This window comes from Microcaecilia unicolor, chromosome 5 (assembly GCF_901765095.1).
Source record: "Microcaecilia unicolor chromosome 5, aMicUni1.1, whole genome shotgun sequence".
NCBI lineage: Eukaryota > Metazoa > Chordata > Amphibia > Gymnophiona > Siphonopidae > Microcaecilia > Microcaecilia unicolor.
The window spans coordinates 253,758,616-253,780,716 of record NC_044035.1 but is presented as its reverse complement, the minus strand read 5'-3'; the positions used below and the strand labels follow the sequence as shown (position 1 = coordinate 253,780,716).

The following is a 22,101-nucleotide window of genomic DNA, read 5'->3' as shown; positions in this document are numbered from 1 at the left end:
GATGGGGTAAATAAACATATGGATAAAGGTGAGCCGGTCTATATTGTGTATCTGGATTTTCAAAAGGCATTTGACAAAGTACTTCATGAATGACTCCTGAGGAAATTAGAAAGTCATAGGATAGGAAGTAATGTCCTATTGCAGATTAAAAACTGGTTAAAAGATAAAAAACAGAGAGTAGGGTTAAATGCTCAGTATTCTCAATGGGGAAAGGTAGATAGTGGGGTTCCCAAGGCTTCTGTGCTGGGACTGCTGCTTTTTAACATATTTATAAATGATGTAGAGAGGGGAATAACTAGTGAGGTAATTAACTTCCCTGTTTACTAAGCCACGCTAGCGACTGTCACTCAGCAATGCTGACACAGCCCAATTTAAAGCTCAATAGAGTTTGGAAACCTAAACCATTCTGTATCATCTCTTGTGTAACCTTAACTGCTTTGAATGAAAATCTATCTTCTTTGTATTTCGAGCAAAGTCCTAAAAGTGCACTCAAAAATATTCTACATCTCTGCCCCAACCCCACAAGAATGGCCTATACGTACTTTCTTGGTGACTCTAAGTCAAGAAGCTGAACCTAGACAACATGCTAAGTTCTGCCCTGATAATGCCATTTGTTACCTGAAATATCCCCTCTTCCGAGGGTTGCAAAGATTCCCATTCTGCTGAATCCAGGAACTGGTACGGAAAGATATAATGCAGAAATTGGCCATCCAAGTTGACACGGACCCTATGACAAGTAAGAAAAAAAAGAGATAAGGAAGAAAAAGAGAGAAAGGGAGAAAATTGTCCCATACTATTTTATACTAAAAAGGTATTTTGCTTTTATCTGATGAAGGAAGGGTAGTTCTCATAAGCTGTTTAGAAAAGTATTGATTCCAACATAAAAGAACAGAATTGCCTACAACAGTGCTTCTCAACTCGCTCCTGGAGGTACACCTAGCCAGTCAGGTTTTCAGGATTACCACAATGAATATGCATGAGCTAAATTCGCATATAGCAGAGACCCATCACATGCAAATCTGTCTCTTGCATATTAATTATGGTAGTTCTGAAAATCTATCTGGCTTGGTGTGCCTCCAGGAGAGGGCTGGGAAGTACTGGCCTTCAACTTGTTTGTTGACCTTTACATCTACGCTAAAAAGTATGCAGCGTTATGTGGCCCTTTTATAAAGGCATGGTAGGCTCTATGCGCGTGCAGCACATACCAAAATGAGACTACATGCTCTCCTGGTGGTAATTTCAGATATGGCAAGCACCCATACTGCCAGAAGAAATTATTATTTTATTTCCTACCGTGTGCGGTGTTTCTGGCGTTAATCGGCAGTTGGTACACACCGACCGGTCACCACATATGTAGCGTGTGAGCCTTTACTGCTAGATCAATGGGTGGTGTTAAGGGTTCAGGCCGTAAATAGGTGCTCACTGGTTTCAATTTTACCGCAGGCCCTTTTCCCAGCCCATTGAAAAAAATGCCCTTTTTCCTAGACACGGTAAAAACTGGCCCGGCATGCACCAAAAAAACACGCCCACACTTAGTAAAAGGACCCCTTAATATTTTTTCCATTTGGGCCCAGAGTGCACAGTGGTGAAAGCTGTTATTCAGTGTGATAATGCAATATAAACCAATTTACAACTTCTAACTGCCATATCTATGAAACACTTTTATACGATCCAATCCTGTAGCTCGATCTTGAAAATACAACTTACAAAAAAAATTTTCTAAATCAATTTTCAATTGAAAGGGATCATGTAAAGTAGTGGAAACATACAAATAATCTTTAGATAAAACTAATTACTAAAATTCATTACTACACATTCTGTACACTTGAGACTGCTTTACATTATATTACTTACTGAGTGGCTGTAACTTTAATCTGAGGCTTTTTTTCTCCATCTTATATATGAAACAGTGTTTCTCCTCAGGGTACATTGTGTGATTTGCAGTTTGAGTAACAAGTAATTTTATTTGGTTTTGCCTATGTGTTTTGTTACTATATTACCGCTTTGGTTATATTATTTTTGCACATACCATGACAGTAATGAACCTCACTCCTAAGCCAGAGTATGTGGAGTACATAAAAACATAAGAATAGCCATACTGGGTCAGACCAATGGTCCATCTAGCTCAGTATCCTGTTTCCAACAGTGGCCAATCCAGGTCACAAGTACCTGGCAGAAACCCAAAAAGTAGCAACATTCCATGCTATCAATCCCAGGGCAAGCACTGGCTTCCCCATGTCTGTCTCAATAGCTGACTATAGACTTTTGCTCTAGGAATTTGTCCAAACCTTTTTTAAACCCAGATACACTAGCCGCTGTTACTATATCTTCTGGCAAAGAGTTCCAGAGCTTAACTATTCATTGAGTGAAAAAATATTTCCTCCTATTTGTGTTAAAAGTATTTCCATTGATGTCCCCTAGTCTTTGTACATTTTGAAAGACTAAAAACATTGATTCAACTTCTACTCATTCTACACCACTCAGGATTTTGTAGACCTCAATCATATCTTCCCTCAGCCATCTCTTTTTCAAGCTGAAGAGTCCTAACTTCTTTAGCCTTTTCTCACATGAGAGGCATCCCATTCCCTTTATCATTTTGGTGACTCTTCTTTGAACCTTTTCTAATTCTGCCATATGTTTTTTGAGATATAGTGATCAGAATATACTCAAGCCTCCCAGCCACATTACTGGGGCACCAGCTCCCACAGGTTCCACACCTCCATCCATGGACTGGTGAGCCCAAGGCTCCTCTTTACTGCTGAGACTCACACCAATTGTTCACCTTCATACAGGTCCCACCTCACCAGTGGCTCTCCAGCCTTTGTGTTTCCTTTTTTTTCAAGCTGTTGCCATCCAGGTGCTCCACAGAGGTAGTTTACTCAGGCTCCAGGGACCTGGTGGTCCTAAAGAAAGGGTACTCTTCTGGACCCCTCATCTCCACCCTTAATCACCAGGGAAGCCCCTAAGGAGTTGCAGCATTGAGCTCTTCAATCCTGCTGCAGCATCCAGAAATGCTCTCAACTTGCTGGAGGCAGAGAAATACTGGCTAAGCAGCTCATCTGTGTCACCTATTGTACCAAAGGTTGAGCCTGGATAAGAGTTCTTCACTGCCTCCATCTGCTGGTAACCTGTATGCCTGGACTGGTCTGTCAGGGTGAAGTGGAAAACTGATCTGCAGCCTTCCAGAATTAATGGATGGATGGATGGATGAATGGATGGATTGACTGATTTAATACATTTGGTATACCACTCTTGGTTCAACAGATATCTAGGCAGTGTACAATAAAAGAGTACAGAAATCATAGAGGGTCAGCCAAACATATAACAGACATTAAAATTAATAGCAAACTAAAAATGTTGACTCACGGATAAGAAATTAGAATTCGTCAAAAGAAAGGAAAGGAGTAAAAAAGGCATGCTTTAAAAAAAAAAAAAAAGCACACTTCTGCATACATTTTGGAGTTGTATCAAAGTGAAAATATTCTGGAAAAGGATCCATAATTACCTTGAGACTCTCATAGGCCACAGACTAATTCCCTCGTGGAGAGGGGTGTTATTAAACAAAAGGGGGGCCTATGAGCTATCAGACAAGAACATGGATCTATTACTGGGTAAGGCATACGCAGTGGGGAAAAAATGTATACTGAGGCATTGGTTGCAAGAGGAACCACCCACCATCTGGTTTTGGAGGAATAAATTTCATTAGTTGATGTTATGGGAGGCTAGAGCGGCACGCGGCATCCCAAAGAAAAGAAAAGTCTTTATTTCAATTTGGAACAGATATTTACACAGTATCTCACATAAAGCGAGAAGCGCAGTGCTCAATAATCTGCCCCTATTATAAGAGGAGCACAGTGCCAAAAGAAGCAAGACCAATATTTTACACTCTGGTAGGAATAGCATGTGCAGAGGTAGAGGTAATTAACCATGTTGTTTAGAGAACATTTTAAGCGAGTAGAGGGGGAGGGAGGTTGGCGGGGAGGGGGGTATAGGAGTGGGAAGGGTAATGTTCAATGCATAATAGAGGGACATGTGTATTATTAGATAGGAGAACAATCCTTTGAAGGAGCACATTAAGAGGACCCACCAGTAAATATTGTTGGGATAATACCCTGAGTAAAACACGAGTTATAAATATTGGAGTTTCATATAAAAGTTTATTGTTAATAGTTATGCAACTGCACAGTAATTATACATGTACACATTATAGATATAGGAGTAGACAAGAAGGAAGGGATAGGGAAGAAAAGTTTGGAAAACATTGATGATGGACATTTCAGGTTTAGTAATATGTACTAGACTTTGCTGTTATACGATTTATATTGACTGAGATGGAATTGTATACCATGTGACCTCATCAATAAAAAATTGTTGAAACATAAAAAAAAAAAAAGCAGTTGGGCACCCCTGCCTTAGGCCTCAAGCAATAAACAGAACAGAACTGTGAGATGTACAGTCACCACTTCCCTTAACTCTTTCTGTATACAGGGTAGAAAAAACATCCTTAAAGGAGCAGCTGCAAAAGTTTACATCAAGCATGGACATTGTTTAAAAATACTATCTTTTGGAGACCAGACCAGATGAATTCCATGTATATAAAAGGCAGAAGGAAGGCCAAACAACAGCATTCATGGTGATAAGATAAATTGAAGATGGCTATTATATTGTATCTGTCAAAAATTGAAAAAAAAAAAGTATCCAAATGAAGAAAATAAGAACAACATAAGCACTGGCAAATTAGATGCAAAGAACTGATAAGGGAGGCAAAAAGAGAATTTTAAAAAAAAGCTTGCCGCAGAGGCACAAACTCATTCAAAACTTTTCAAGTACATCTGAAGCAAGAAGCCTGTGTGAAGGATTCAGTTGAACAATTAAATGATCAATACTCCTCCAAGAGCTTACCCCCTTCTCCAACCTGCTTCCCAGACCTCAGCAAGATCAACTCCCCTCCTGAAGAGCTTTTCCCTCACTCACCTACCTGAAGCCCACCTTAAGGTCTCTAGTGGTTTAGGAGAGGGTAGTCTGGGTAGGACCAAACCCTTTATTGTTCCTGCTCAAGCTCCAGACTTAAAATGACTGCTGCAATCTCTAGTAGTAGTCTTGTGGTACTTCTGATGAAGTCTTGACCCCCCCCCCCCCCTACCTGTAGTAACTAAAGTCTACCGCTAGAGGCTACACTGCCATTTTAAGCCAGGAACTTGCATGGGCAAGAGTGATTGAGTTCGTGCCTGCCCAGCCTACCCCCAGGGACCATAAGGTAAGCCGGGGGGGTGGGGGAGCTTACAGATAGGTGGGTGAAGAGGAATCTTCAGGGGGATGGGAGATTAAACTCTTGGTGGGAGAGTTTGGGGTGAGGCGGAACATTTTGAAGGGAAAGAAAAAACTGATCAGGCTGTTAGCCAGAAATTATTTCGTTACTGGATGATATTTAGTGCTAATGCCCAGATAGCTGACTAGGTAAAGACTGAGCTGCTTTTTAAACAATCATATCTGCCCAGTTAGCTATTTGGGTGCCAGCACTGAATCTCATTAGTGCCCAGATAAATGCTGGCTCCACCCAGACTCCATCCCCAGATTGCCCCAGCACTAACTGGATAGTGCATAGCCAGTCAATGCTAATATTCAGGGTCTCGACCCAGTTAAGTGCCAATGAATATCAGCGGATAGCCAGGAACAAGCAAGTTAACAGGACAGGAGCTTTTCCTGCCCCATTAAATTGCTTTGAATATTTACTCCTAAATGAATTATTTGATTTGGATTTTAAGGGAGAAGATGTAAGGAAATTATATTTAATAGTGATAACAGAGGAAATTCAACAAATCTCTATAAATCTGGAAGATGTAACAGGGCAAACTGACAAACTAAGGAATAGCAAATCACCTGGACTGAATGTTCTACACCCCAGAATATTGAAAGAACTAAAAAATGAAATTGCAGATCTACTATTAGTAATTTATAACCTATCTTTAAAATCATCTACAGTATCTGAAGATTGGAAGGTGACCAGTATAATGTCAATTTTTTTAAAAGGGTTTTGGGTTGATTCAGGAAGCTACAGATCAGTGAGTCTAAAGCTGGTTCCAGGCAAAGTGGTAGAAATTATTATGAAGAAAAAAACTATCCAACACATAAATATAGTCATGGTGGACCTATTACATTCAGGTATGCTATATGTGAGGCAATGGAGGGTTAAGTGACTTGCCTAAGATCACACGGAGCAGCAGTGGGATTTAAACCAGCCACCTCTGGACTACAAGACCAGTGTGCTAACCAGTAGGCCACTCCTCTAGCCCCACTCTACTAGATCTAGTAGGGTGGGGATGGAGGTAGGGGAGATGGGGGAGAGAGACAGAGAAGCTTGACATGATTGGGGGAAGAGAGAGAGAGAGAGAGAGAGAGATGTTGGACCTATTTGGAGGGTGAACAGGAGAGACATGGGGAGATGTTGGGCCTTGGAGAAAGAGAGTGTGCCAGGAGGGGGAGAGAGTGCAAGAAGAAGGTAGAAAAAGGAGAGTGTACCTGGTGGGTAAGGGGGAGAGGGACAGCACTTGGTATACCCAGTAAATTATGCATAATTTTACATAGTTTAGAATTTATTTATGCAAATTTCCTGAGGTGTAGCCATAGGGCTCTTAAGAACTGCTCAGGTATTCTATGTGGAAATGGAGGATGGGGGATGGGGGATGGGACAGTCAAAGATGAAGGGACAGAAATTATTTTATAAAATAAAGATGCCCACAGAGGTATTAGAGGTAACATATTTAAATCAAAAAAGTAATGGCTTCTATTTCCCCTCAATGTACATTACCGATTTCCCCTCCCTTTCCTGATGCCTTTATAACCACCAATCTAGTTCAATCATTCAGTCAGAGCTAAGCCAAAAATGTTAAAAGGACCAAATGCCAACAGGAAGTGGAATAAAAAAAAAACAGTAGCCTGTTTCAAAATTGTTGTTTTTTTTTCCCTTTATGAACTGAGATGAGTAATGCACACCCAGTTCTGAACATTTCATAAGTACATAAGTATTGCCACACTGGGACAAACCAAAGGTCTATCAAGCCCAGCATCCTGTTTCCAACAGTGGCCAATCCAGGTCACAAATACCTGGCAAGATCCCAAAAAAGCTCAATACATTTTATGCTGCTTATCCCAGAAATAAGCAGTGGATTTTCCACAAGTCAATTTAATAATGGTCTATGGACTTTTCCTTTAGGAAGCCGTCCAGAGCCTTTTTAAACCCCGCTAAGCTAACCGCCTTTACCACATTCTCTAGCAACGAATTCCAGAGTTTAATTACATGTTGAGTGAAGAAACATTTTCTCTGATTCGTATTAAATTTACTACTTTGTAGTGTCATCGGATGCCCCCTAGTCCTAGTATTTTTGGAAAGAGTAAATAAACGATTCACGTCTACCCATTCCACTCCTAATTCTCCAAACGTTGGCTAAAGTTAGATGGATTCTGTACATAACTGTCATTATAAAATACTATCTTAAGTCTACAGTTACACTTCTAACTTTAGGTACATTCACTTACACCAGCTCAAGGGCTGATGTAAATGCTCACAACTAATTGTGTTAGGTTCAAAACCTTTATCTATAGAATAACGCATAAATGCTAGGCACATCCCTTACCTACCCATGCCTTCCCAGGTCCACGTTCCCTTAGAGTTGTGTACTATGGATTTTGCATGCACCAAGGGCGGACTGATCTTTCAGGCAACCGAGCAGTACCTGAGGGTCCAGAGGCTCTAGGGGCCCCAGAGGCTCACCACCACCGCCACACACTACAGCCCATTGAGTCTCAGTGGGCCCTCACTGGTCCCACCTTGAAGGACCCTGGTGGTTTCGTGGCATCTGCGGGGGCAGGAAAGAACAACACTCTTTCCTGCCTGCTGCTGCTATTCTGCTCAGAGCCGCCGTGTTTTAAAAATGGCTGCCGAGACTCCCTGCAGAAGTCTCGCGAGACTGTCTAGACCCATGAAACTATCGCGGGAAGTCTCAGTAACCATTTTGAAAACACTGCGGCACTGGGCAGAATAGCAGTAGTGGGCAGGAAAGAGTGGGGTTCTTTCCTGCCCCCAAAGAAGCCACTAGGTAGGACTGGGAAGGGCCCACTGAGGCTCAGGGGACTGTAATGTGAGGGAGGGAGGTGGCAGCTGCAGCAGTAGGGGGACTGTAAGCGTGGGAGGGTGCTGCGGCAGCGAGGCCTGGAATGTGTGGGAGGGAGCTGGCAGCACAGTGTTGGGGTGGGCCAGTGGGCAGCAGCCAGGGGGGGTCCAATGACCTTTAATGCCTAGGGGCCCAAATCACTGTCAGTCTGCTCTTGGAATGCACAATTTGCAGAATCCTGACTAAGGGCAGTTACACGTGTAACTGCAAATTACTGCCAATTAACATCAATTATTGGTTGTTAATGCCAATTAGTAGATAATTATTAAATTGTTATATGCATAACTGGCACTATTCTATAATTTTCACACACAACTTTGTGTGTAAGTGTAATATTGTGTGCACGAGTTTATAAAATTAAGAGGTTCATATGTTCAGATGGTGCTTTGGCATCCTCATTGCTGGAGGATGTGGTAATAGTGGTTAGCATATCTGAGTTTAAAAAAGGTTTGGACAATTTCCTGGAGGAAACGTCCATAGTCTGCTATTGAGATAGACATGGAGAAGCCACTGCTTACCCTGGGATTGGTAGCATGGCATGTTGCTACTAATTGGGTTTCTGCCGGGTACTTGTGACCTGGATTGGCCATTGTTAAAAACTGGATACTGGGCCAGATGGAGCATTGGTCTGACCAGTATGGCTATTCTTGTATTCTTATGTTGTCCAATTAGAGGCCTACATGCTGGAAGATTCCTGAGCCTTGTGAAAGGCTGAATATGTTAATATTTGGCCTGCAGTACTGCCTCATGCTGCAGATAGTTATTTGGAATGATTCAAATGATACTAGATAGCCAAGGGCTTGGAGATCCCAAGGAAAAAGAAATATGTGCACTTCAAAGGAGAAACAGTGCTTTATGTTTTAAAAAGATAATGAAGAAAAAAAGAAAATCATGAGCTGGGTGTGCTAAGGCACTTACCTGCCAGAGATAAGCAGTGATAGGCGATCAATAGGAGTTTTTCCCTCTACGGCATAGTTCTGGTCCTTAACCAGCGAGTAGACTCTATCCTCACTGCACTTGACAATCTCCTTGAACACATCCATGGGCACTTGCAAGGGCTGATAAAGGGTTTTGTAGAGGGAGTCATACTCTTCCTGGAAGGTGTCCTTACGTAGGCGATACATGAGATGGGCCAATTGAAGCAAGCAGGCCACCACCAGCAGAAGATTCCAAGAAAAAACATCCAGGCCACATGCATCCACCCAGCCCCACAGGGCATAGCAGAAGTAACCTGTGGCCAGAAAGCCAAAAATATAGATTGAGCCAAATATGCCACTCCCTCCCATATAGCCCAGCAGGAGAATAACACTGGCCAAATGGTAAATAGCCCCTTCCATTAGATGATTCCAGCCCTCACATAGAGGAGTATGGAAAATCTGTTCTACTAGTGTCAAGTTATGTTTCATGTTGCCTCCTCTCTCTGTTATTCTTTCCTATATCTGAGCAAAAAAATTATAAAACAATCAAAATAAATCTCCAGGTCCTTTCAGGACTCACTGATTCAACTGAACCTCCAAAGTAGCCTCATGGAATTTTCTTTAAAATAAAACAAAACATAATAAAAAGCGAAAGTTTTCTTTCTTCTCAGCTGCTAGCTGCACTGGGAGCAGGCTTCATGTTTGCTGCTCAGAACCAAACAGGACATACCTCCAGAGAGCAATAAAAAGAAAATGCCAGTTGAAAGGCTGGAGTAAATAGGAAACTGGCATTTAACTAAAGAATGAATTTGAGAAAGCAATGGAAAACACTTTTCTCTCTCTCTCTCTGTTCCTTCTTCTTGATGAGTGTAAATGGAGACTGTGTGTGTGAGGGAGTGAGCAAGACAGAACCAGTGTTTAATCTGGAATGGATACCTCTTGGCAGCAGGCGGGAGTGAGACCCCAACTGGATAACCATGTTTGGAATTGAAACCCAAGGAGGAGACAAGCACTGCCAGAGAGAGAAATGAGAGAGCAAGCGGACAGGCCAGCCTCTTCACATACCTCAAAGAGTGAGCTGATAAGAACAACAGAGGACAGAAGCAAAGACGATAAAACATACGTATCTCTACTTAGTTATTCCTGACGTACTTACCCAGCGTGCACCATAAAGTAAAATTAATTAATTAACCCCCTCTTTTATCATCAAGGGCACAATCCATGTAATGTAGACTGCCAAAGAAATTTCTGGCTGATTCTGAATGCTGAGTTTTCAAAGATCAGATTTTGTCTAGTAAAAGCCTTACAAAGTAAATGGATGTAAAAAAGAAAATAATATCCATACAAAAAAAAGCCACTAATCTATTACTTGAAAACTTATTCCACTTACTGTGATTCCATATTGTAGCAGTGTTTACAGACTACCTAATAAAAATGTTAAAAATATTGAACCAGACTACATAGGAGTCAAGTTTTCAAAACAATTGGGGGTGCTAAATTTAACATACATTACCCTAACTTTGATACAACTAAGGAGTTTGCTCAATATTTGAGGGGCTCAAGTATCCACTGCACCCAAAGAGCAGGAATGTATGTTAGACTGACAGAAGTACCATTAATGTCATCTTGAGGGAAGGCTATTTTCCAGCTCCCCATAATAAAGAATGACAAATTCAACCCCCCAGGTTTCCCACATCTTTTTTTTTTTTTTAACAAAGCCTATTCAAATAGCAGTAACTGCAAAATCAGAATGCATATAGATGCTCTTGATTACTTGTACCACCATCCAGTGGTATATTCATTCAAGGTGCATGTGTTACATATGCACCCCCTCTCAGTCCCTCCCGCCACATCTCTCTCTTCACTTCCCAGCCCCTCAAGGCTCTTACAATTCCCTCTCTCCCCCTACTCCCCCCCATGTCTTAAAATCACCTCCAGGGTTTGCCCATGCAGTGCCAGTGGCACTCAGACTGCCTGTGGCCTGCATTGCGCCTTTCTCTCTGAACCATCCTGCAATTTCTGACACAATTTCCTGTTTTCTGAAGGGCGGAACAGTTCAGAGAGAAATCCCTGGTGCAGGCTGCAGGCAGCCAATGAGTGCAATTCAAACTGCACGGGTGAAGACTGGATGTTATTTTAAGGTATAAGGGAGCAGCAGGAGGAAGATACAGCATGAAATGTACCCCTGTTCAAAATTCCTGGCTACTCCACTACCACCATCTGTAGTGGTATAGGCACAACCAAAGTACGGAATCTGTTAAAGCTGCTTTAATAGATGATTTGGTCAGTTTCATGGAGAAAGTGCCTGCGTTGTTACTGATTTTACTTAACTTGATCATGGCATGTAACAGAGGCTGCCCTTGTATACTGGGGATACCACAACCAGTTGGGTTTTCAGGCTGTCCACAATGAATATGTATGAAATAAATTTACATGCACTTGAAACTTTGCATATACAAATTTACCTCATGTATATTCATTGTGAATATCCTGAAATCTCAAATGGCAGTGGGGTCCCTAGGACAGGTATGGGAAGCCCCCAGTCAATGGATCTTGGTGGGATAGCTTTAAATTGGTTCCATTAATTTTAGAGGGCCCCTCTCAAGTAGTAGTGTTGGAAAGATTTTTTTCAGCTTCCTGTTGAAATACAAGGTCCCACATTATGTATCCTTTCCCCATTTGTTTATTGTGAAACATCTAGCTGACATCATGAGGAAATATGAGTTTAATTTTTATATTTGTATAGTGATGATGCTAACCAGCAGATTCCACTAGGCTCTGACAGAGACATGTCTAACTCAAATCAAGGTCTGGAAGCAATCAGATTTTGGGTGGGCTTATGCTAAATCCTATCAAATGTAAGCTTTAAGGTTGGTTAGAGTCCAGCATCAAATTTGGATAGCTCATTGATTCTAAAATGTTTACTCCTTCCTATAAAAGAGCAGGAATGAAACTGGGGAGTCACTTTATACTAGAGAGTTACATGGGGACAGAAATTTCACCTGTCCCCACCTATCCACACTGGAGTCTCCTCCATTCCCATCCCTGCAAGTAATCTCCTTCATCTCCACACATCCCAGCATGTAGTCTCCTCCATCCCCACCCACCCCTTGTAGTAAAATAACTCAATTTAACAGTAGCCCATGTTGATAACTTCCCCTCTCAGTGCTTATGGGGGTTTCAATGCTATCAACCATATCCATTAATCTTTTTAGTGCTGTTATAATTGCCATGGCACAAGGAGAGGATAGGTAGGCTGGCCTGGCACTACACTTCCAGGAGAACCCCACAGGACCTGCTTCCATCCCCTTTGGAGTCCATGGACCAGGAGGGGATCCCTGTGGATTTCCGCTAACCCTGTTCCTATGCAGCCTCTCTACTTTATACCACACTCTATCCCTAAATATTCACGTCAAATGTTTCCAGGGGTTTGCGTACTGCACATATCATTTGTCAGTTGCAGCCTTGTTTAAACAAGGCCAGCCTGACAACAGTGATCCATGCACCGATCACTTCCTACCTTGATTACTGAAAGAGCATTTAAGTGGGCTTCCTTATATATGGACACCTTCGTACTTGCCAGCCTGCACACTCAGATGAGGGGCTTCTCACAGGCCCACAGTAAATGGCTAAACTACATGAATTGCATTCACTGCACTAGTGCTCTGGACCCTCTGCCTTAGAGAAGCCAGTCTCACTCCAGATTTTGACATTGTATATTTATTGTACTCTTGATTGTTCCTATTTGATGCTATGTTCTAAATTGTTTAAAACCTGATGTACCATGCTTAATATTAATTTAGGTCTTTATTAGCTAAAGTTTGCCTGCTTTTATAATGCCATGTTTTAAAATTCTTTTAATATTGTTACACCATACTGCGAGTACTTCGACAGAAAGGTATGAAAGAAATAAATAGAATGGGTAGAGTTGCAGGAGCACAGTCTGCACCGGGAGGTGTGCCAGGATTAGTGGAAGAAAATGGAATGTGTGTACAAAAGAAGTGCATTAAACTGATGCAGGCAAACACAACAAAGTATGAAACTGACTAGTGTTTATCAGAAGTTAAAATACTAAAGGGCATGTGGAAATATTACGTGCAGACTTTTCCCTGCGAGGGTACTGGAGAATTTTCAAAATGGAAGTATGGGCTTATACTGGAAATATACAAGAGCCCAAGTGTATTAAATGTAATTTTCAGAGAGCGTCCCTGTATCATATGCTATGGGAATGTCCTGAAATTAAGAAGTTTTGGGGTAGGATTCTGGAATTCTGCGAGTCCCTGCTATATAAAAAGCTAAGATTGCTGCCACGAAGCATAGTGTTAGGACTAGGTGGAGGTGGGAAAGATTTGCGACCTATGGAGAGATTATTCCTCTATAAGGCTATTTTGATTGGGAAACAAAGCATACTGCAACATTGGACTCAGGACGTGGGGCCCTCATACTGGCTATGGAGAAATATGTTACATTCACTGGTGACAATGGAGGCACGTAGTGTGCATAATAGTCCAAGAAGTAGACGCTGCTTTTGGGAGGTTTGGGAACCATACGTGCAGGCGCTCTCGGGTAGAGCTCGTAGCTTATTGGTCAACTCACTCACATGATAGGTGGGAGCCGGTTGAGGGGAGGTAAGCGTAATGAAGATACCTGGGTGGGAGGGTAGGAAGGGGTAGGGAGGTGGGGGAGGGGGGGAGGGATGGGGGAGGAAGGGGGGGAATAAAGGTTAATATGGTCTGCATATAATGGTCGTTAGCACTCTGGAATGTTTTGGAGTATCTGCCATGATAATGTAAATGTGTTATTTAATGTTTGTATGATCTTCAATAAAAATGATTAAACATAAAATGGAAGTATGGGCAAACTTCTGTTTTGAAAACTACTTTAGTAAATTTATACACTTTGGGCCTTGTTTACTAAGGTGCGCTGGCATTTTTAGTGCGTGCTAAAAATTAGCACGCACGGTGTAGATGCCCATAAGAATATTATGGGCATCTACATGGTTAGCGTGTGCTAACGCTTAGTGCACGCTAAAAATGCTAGCATGCCTCTAGCATGGCTGAGGGCCCCTCTTACCAAGTTACAACAAAAGGGGGCCTGCACTGGCATTGGTGCATGTTTTTCACACATACCGAGGCCCCCTTTTACCACAGCGGGTAAAAGGGAAGTGTCTCTTTCCTACAGGAAATGGCTATGCAGCAAGTAAAGCACTTGCTGCATGGCCATTTCGGGGGGGGGGGGGGGAGGGGAGGAGCCCTTACCGCACCCATTGAGGATATCCTGAAAACCTGGTCTGCTTGTAGCCCTCAAGGACTGAACTTAGTCAAGCCTGCTAGAAACGAATATGAGCACCTACTTTCCTTTACAGAATACTAGCCTAACTAGGTATGTATGCACCTAACATTTAGGCTTTTACACTTACGCTTGTGTAACTGTGAGCACCTACGTACAGCAGGAATGCATATAATTTACAGTATTCTACTTCTGAATTACATTATTGGTTCTCTCTCATTCCACTCTTGCATGCTTATTTATTACTGTCAGCCAGGAGACACACCATGTAATGAATCACTTTATACAGTATGACTAATATAGTAACCTATGAAATTAGAAACCAATCCACAGGAAAAGTGCTTCCCATAAAAGTTGGCTCATGATGGATCCTTTAAACCTGTGGTGTGAGATACAGCATGAGATGCAGCCCTGTTCAAAATTCCTGGCTAATCCACTGCCCGCCACCCCCCAACACTATGCTGCTGCTGCCCCTCCCACAAACTCCAGTCCCCCTGCCACCCCACCCCACCCCCCCACACATTATAGCTCCCCTACCACCGCAGGTTGCCCCCCATCCCACACACTACAGTCCCCCTGTCTCTCAGTGGGCCCTTTCCAGTCCCTACCCAGAAGGGCCCTGGTGGTCTACCGTTATTTTGTTCAGCACCGCTGTGTTTTCAAAATGGGTGCTGAGACTTACCGAAGTAGTCTCATGGGTCTCAACAGTCTTGCAAGACTGGGAGTCTCAGCAGCCATTTTTAAAACACGGTGGCACCAGGCATAATAGTGCAAGCAGGCAGGAAAGAGCATTGTTCTTTCCTGCCCCTTCAAAGGCCACTAGATCAAAAGGGCCCTTCAAGGTGGGACCGGGGAGGGCCCACTGAGGTACAGGGGGACTGTGTATGGTAGTGGCGGCAAGAGGCTTGGGGGGCTGTGTATGGAGGTGCCTGGTTGCCCGGTCAGTCCACCCCTGCTCCCACCCTCTCTCTGTCATCCAAAAAAAGTACATTTTTTATCTCCCCTCTGTACTCATACTGAGGCAGCCATGGGCATAATATATATAAGAAATCATATTAAGGGTTAATTCTGTTTAAAGGTGCTCAAATACTATTTTAAATTCTCAGTCCTGCAAATGAAGGAATGCCAGATGGTTCAGGTTATTTTCAATGTCTAGCTTGGCCGAGCAAAAGGTTAGAAAGGTCAGTGAGAAATGAAACTCTGTCCCTTGTGAATAATGAAGGCTAGCTCAACATTTGTATACTATTAGGCATATTGAATAGTTTTGCAAGCAGGCATGAGCCAGACATATGACATATTGTAGTTTAAAGATTAGGCAGAAATACTGTTTAGAGAGAGGCAATAGATTAGAATTTAGAAGTTCTTGATATTTAGAATATGTTTTATAAGGATGCTTATTTTAGAATATGTTTTATTCTGTAATTTCTATGTAGAATATTTGTTCAATTCTTTGTCTGACTTTCTAAGCAAAGACTGCAGTGAAGAGGCAAACATGTGTTTTGAATTATCTGCAGTTCTGGCTGGTTTGATGTATGGAGCTGATAGGTGAAAAGAGGTCAGGACTAGTCAGCTCTCTTCTCCTTGATTAATTATAGGTAAAATGTAGAAATGGTCTTGAAAGTAATAACTGATATGTATGCCATTAAGTAAGACTGGCCCTTGACCCCTTTAATGAATACCAGAGTTTAGTTAGCAGTTAGTACTAGGAATATGAGAATAATAAATGTAAGAATATCCATTATCCTCTAAGTGAATCCAGGTTAAGCTATAGATGAGAAATCAATCATAATAACATGCAGGAGTTCTGGAGCCCAAATGTCTGGTTTGAGAGGCCCCAGGTCACAGGTCAGTTTAGGATGTCTGGAACCTATGTAACTGATATTTGTATAGAGCTGATTGGTTGAGGCAAGGTAATCAATCTATTCCTTAACCAATTGGAGAGTAAGGGGGCTAGGCTAGGCTAGATAGAACTGTATTTAAGTGGGAGAAGAAGCAGTTTACGTCAGAAGGAGCTCAGAAGAAAGAGAAGGACAGAAGGAGCTCAGAAGAAAGAGAAGGACAGAAGGAACAGACAGAAGAAGGAGAAGACAGCATAAGAAGAGAAGCAGCTGAGACAGAAGCCACAAAGACACAGAGAGCTGAGAAAGAGAAGAAGAGACTTAATGCTGATGTTCTACTTTGTTTGCTGGCAAATAAAGAAGATTTCTCTCTCATTCTGGTGTGCTGTCTGACTCCTGAAGTATCATAAATTCATGCCTCCATTCCTGCAACAATTCTTGGTGGCAGCGGTGGGATCCTGAATCCTGCATTAATCCCAGCACCCAACTGACTGAAGAACATTCGCCGGGTATGTATTCTGTATTCTGTATTGTAATTCTAGCTAGAAAGTTGTAAACCAGCCCCTCAAAAATTGGGGGAAGGAGAGCCTGATCAACTCTCAGCGAAGGCCCTAGTACCTTCTAGTCGTGGGGACTAGAAGCGAAAACGCTTGAGCTTATCTGTATCTGAGAAATTTGAAATTGTTGGGTGGGATTTTCTGTATGGAATGTGTGATGCGTGAATGATTAACTGAGTGCGGACTTCTTATAGCTGCGTTTCCAATTAACGCGAGTTCAATTGGCCAGCGACGGAAGGAAGCGATTGCTGTCTGTCTACCTAGTGTCTCGAGAGTGCGGACCCCTTACTGCACTTTCAAAAAAATCCCCCCCCTCTTTGTGTGTTGTAACTGTAAGCATTATGGGAGGGAAATCGTCTAGACAAATTGATACTCCCCTAGACTGTATGCTTAAGAACTTCAAAAAAGGATTTTTAATTAATGACTATGGACAGACTTTAAGCTCAAGTACTTTAAGAACTTTGTGTGAAGTTGAGTGGCCATCTATGGGAGTGGGGTGGCCCCCTAGTGGCAGCTTAGATATTGAAGTAATCCGGAAGGTTTACAGTATAGTTGTAGGAGAACCAGAATATTCTGAACAACTCCCTTATATAGATTCCTGGGACAGCCTTGTGACTGATCCTCCCTCTTGGTTGAAAACTTATATGGGATCCCCAGTAAAATTCATGTTAGGCCGTGCTCAAAGAAAGATTAGAAAATCTAAACTAGAAGAGGGAAAGAGCCCCAGGAAGCCTACCACCCAATCGGTGGCTTCCGCCCCTACCCTGCCTGAGAAACCCATACTCTCTGATGACCCCTCAGATCTTGAGCCACCACCTTATGGCCCATTGTTGGGGTTCCGTGCCGCCCCTAGAGATCCACGCCGCCCAGCCCAAGCTTCTCCAGTACAGGCTTCTCCGGATAGTTCCTCCCCCACTGTGCGAACCCCACCACATCCTAGGTTGGACTTTTCAGCCAGTCTCTACCCTCCTCTGCCACATCCTTCCCTGTTAACCTCCGAAGACCCGCTTTGGGCTCCACTCCCTGATTCCTCAACTCCTGACAGCCCAGCCTCTCCCTCTAATACCCCTCCCCACTCATCAGGGGCCCGGCATCCCTTTCAATGGACCGGATCACCTGTGACCACCTCTCAGTCTATGAGTACCCCTCCCCATCCCTCAGGGTTTCAACCTACCTCCCCTGAATGGGTTAGACCCGCTGCAATCACTTTTGAGCATGATAGGAGGGTAGCTCCTAGCTCTACCTCAGATTCCATTCCCACCTCCTTGAGAGTTCTGCCACTCCGTCAGGTAACTACCACTCGACCGGATCCTAATAATCAGGGTCAGGTTATACAGGCACAGGCCTACCAGTATGTACCCTTCACAACCACCGATCTCCTGAATTGGAAGACGCATTACCCCTCTTATACTGAAAAGCCTCAGGCAGTGGTGGACCTAGTGGCTAGCATTATGGCCACCCATAACCCAACCTGGACTGATTGTCAACAACTTCTCCTGACCCTCTTCACAACTGAGGAGAGGCGGAAGATTTTGCAAAATGCTGAGGCCATCACGCGAGAGCGTGTCCCCGGGGGGACACAGGACCCAGAGGGATGGGTTAGAGCTCAGTTTCCTCGCGCAGCTCCAGTTTGGGATCCAAATAATTAGCAGCACTATGAACTGTTGTCTGGCTATTGCCGGGACTTGCTGGAAGGTATGAGGAAAGGCATAAAGAGGCCCATTAATCTGGCAAAGGTCTCTGAAATTCTCCAAGGGGCAGCTGAATCCCCTGGGGCCTTTCTAGAGCGACTAATTGAAGCCTACAGAACATACACCCCATTTGATCCTGAAGCCCTAGAAAACCAGAGAATGGTGAATAGCGCATTGGTGGCCCAGAGTATGCCAGATATCCGGAAGAAGTTGCAGCGTCAGGAGGGATTCGCAGGGATGAATACCACCCAGCTAATTGAGATCGCAACCAAGGTTTTCATTAATAGAGATCAGGAGGTGCGCCGAGAGGCTGACCGGAAGATGCAGAAGAAGGCCGACCTTTTAGCGGCAGCCATTACTAATTCCACCCTTAATCGAGGTCGACCTCTAGCTAATGGGAAGCCAAAGTAGGACCCCGGACCACCAGCCAGGCCCCGAGATTCCTTCAATCAATCCCGGCCAAGGGGGGAGAATCCCAGACCAAGATTGGAGAGGGATCAGTGTGCCTACTGTAAGGAGAGAGGGCACTGGAAAGATGAATGCCCCCAGAGGCGCCAGGGACTGAGAAGGGGACCAGGAGATCGAGGAAGCCGAGGCCGAGTTCGAGAGGGAAGATATGAGCCTGCTGAATCTGACATCATCAGGATAGCCGAGATGGCAGAATGGGACGAATAGGACAGACCGGGTTCCTACAAACTGGGCTCCCAGGAACCTATGGTCAAGTTAACTATAGGGAGCCGCTCAATTCCATTCATGATTGATACAGGAGCTGAACATTCTGTTGTGACGGAGCGATTAGCGCCTGTGTCTGGAAAAACTGTCCGAGTGGTGGGAGCCACGGGGGTGCAGAACCGGAGGCCCTTCCTGACAACCCGTAGATGCCAATTAGGCTCACACACAGTCACTCATGAATTCCTGTATATGCCAGACTGTCCAATCCCTTTGTTAGGTCGAGACCTGCTGTCCAAGCTTAGGGCCCAAATTTCCTTTGACTCTGATGGCCAGACTTCGGTCTCCTTTCGGCCCCCGACATCCAGCCCTAAGGGTATATTGAGTTTCTGCTGCCCTCTTGAAGAAGAATGGCGGCTGCATCAGTCACATGGCCAAGTTGACCTACCCCTGGCAGACAGCTTTCAGGTCAGTGGGGTATGGGCAGAAGATAATCCCCCAGGGTTGGCCCGAAATATTCCTCCTGTCCATGTAGACTTACTTCCAAGTGCCCGGCCAATCCATCTTCGCCAATACCCAATTCCCCGAAAGGCTCTGGAAGGGATCCAAGCACACCTGAATCGTTTGTTATCCCATGGAATTATTCGACCTTGCCAGTCTCCATGGAATACGCCACTGTTGCCAGTTCAGAAGCCAGGGACTGAGGACTACCGGCCAGTCCAAGACTTACGAGTGGTCAACAAATCTACTATCTCATTACACCCTGTAGTGCCTAACCCATATGTCCTGTTAGGATTGATACCTTCTGGAGCTACCCATTTCACGACACTAGATCTAAAAGATGCCTTCTTTTGTATTCGGGTGGCCCCCGCCAGTCAACTGCTTTTTGCCTTTCAATGGGAAAACCCAGTAACAGGAAGGAAGCTTCAGTATACATGGACCCGCCTGCCACAGGGGTTCAAGAATTCCCCCACCATTTTTGGGACTGCCCTAGGACAAGACCTTAAGACTTTTAAATCTGAGCCTTCCAGGCGAGTTTTACTCCAGTATGTAGATGACCTCCTGATTGCAGCAGTGACTCAGGAAGAGTGTTTTGAGGCTACCAGAGAATTGCTGGAGCTACTCTTGGATGCAGGCTATAAGGTCTCACGCTCAAAGGCCCAACTCTGTCAGTCAGAAGTGAAGTATCTGGGTTTTTGTATTTCCCAGGGAAGTCGGAGACTGGATGTCAGTAGGAAGCAAGCAGTTGCTGCAATTCCCCAACCCAAGTCCAGAAGGGAAGTTAGGGAGTTTCTGGGAGCAGCTGGATTCTGCAGAATTTGGATTCCAAATTTTGCATTGATGGCGAAACCCCTTTACCAAGCCACAAAGGGGGGTGAAAAGGAACCATTTGAATGGGGACCTACTGCTCAACAGTCCTTCATTGCCATAAAGAAAGCCCTACTCCAAGCCCCTGCGTTAGGCCTTCCTGATGTGGAGAAACCTTTCTCACTGTATGTCCATGAGCGACAGGGGGTTGCTCTGGGTGTGCTGACCCAGATGATGGGATCCTGGCAGAGGCCTGTTGCATACCTGTCTAAACAGCTGGATGGAGTGGCTAAAGGATGGCCAGCCTGCATGAGGGCCATTGCAGCAACAGCCTTACTGGTCCAGGAAGCTGATAAGCTGACCTTGGGGCAAGAACTGGTTGTTAAAGTCCCCCACGCAGTTCTTACCCTCATGGAGTATAAGGGCAACCACTGGTTTACAAATAACCGCATGGTTAAGTACCAAGCTAGTTTGTGTGAGAATCCACGGATACACCTGGAAACAGTGGCTACATTCAATCCCGCCACTCTTTTGCCAGCATCTGAGGGACCACCGGATCATGATTGTATCCAAACCATGGATGAAGTGTATTCCAGTCGACCAGATCTTAAAGATGTTCCGTGGAGGGACCCAGATGTAATTTATTTCACAGATGGAAGCAGTTACGTGGAGAACTCTAAGCGATTGGCAGGCTATGCTGTGGTGACAGAAGACAAGGTGATAGAAGCAAGAGCCCTACCCCAAGGAACTTCAGCCCAGAAAGCAGAACTTGTGGCCCTCATACGAGCTCTGGAGTTAGCAGCAGGACTAGTGACCAACATTTATACTGATTCCAAGTATGCCTTTACAACTCTACATGCTCATGGAGCTTTGTATAAGGAAAAGGGACTCATAAATGCCGCAGGCCAACCTGTTAAGTATGGACCCGAAATACTTCAGCTGCTAGAGGCTGTGTGGGCCCCTAAGAAGGTAGCTGTTATTCACTGCAGGGGACACCAAAGAATAGATACTCCAGTGGCCCGAGGGAACCGCCATGCTGATCGGGTGGCCAAGGAAGCTGCTCGAGGACCCCCAGCAAGTACTGTGACCCCCCTGTTCCAAATTCGATTGCAAGAATGGACGCCTATGTATACCCAAATGGAAGAGAAATGGGCTCAAGAGGAAGGTGCAGTAAGGAGACCTGATGGCTGGTTACATCTCCCTGATACCAGAGTTCTGGTGCCACGCCACCTAGCTTGGCCTGTAGTGTCTCAAGCTCATGACCTATCACACTTAGGGAAAACAGCACTAGCCCGCCTACTCAGTCGAGTAGTGGTGCTGGAAGGATTGGATAGTCTGGTTGCCACTGCCTCAGCCCGATGTACTCTCTGTGCCCAGAATAATGCTCGTCAGGGACCCCGTATTCCACCAGGAGTTCAGTCTAGGGGACTAACACCCTTTGAGTCTCTAGTTATAGACTTCACAGAAATGCCCAGGAGCGGTAGGCTCCGATACCTCTTGGTCATGGTCTGTACCTTTTCTGGGTGGGTGGAAGCATATCCTACAGTTACTGAGAAAGCCACAGAAGTAGCTCGAGCCCTCCTTAGGGATGTCATCCCCAGGTATGGATTGCCCCTTGCCATAGGTTCAGATAATGGTCCCGCCTTTGTTGAAGCTACACT

The 22,101-nt window shown here is 44.2% G+C and overlaps 1 protein-coding gene across 2 annotated transcripts in view; it reads right to left on the bottom strand.

Moving 5' to 3' along the window:
- The window catches only part of POPDC2 (popeye domain containing 2), a 43,456-nt gene extending 33,547 nt beyond the window's left edge, over nt 1-9,909 (bottom strand). For both annotated transcript variants that reach the window (XM_030204000.1, XM_030203999.1), the window contains exons 1-2: nt 9,090-9,909; nt 619-727 (exon numbers count right to left, since the gene is read on the bottom strand). In XM_030204000.1, coding sequence (XP_030059860.1) covers nt 619-727; nt 9,090-9,577 — 597 coding nt within the window. In that variant the 5' untranslated portion in view covers nt 9,578-9,909. The remainder of the gene's footprint in view (nt 1-618; nt 728-9,089) is intronic.
- Between the last annotated feature and the right edge of the window lie 12,192 nt (nt 9,910-22,101).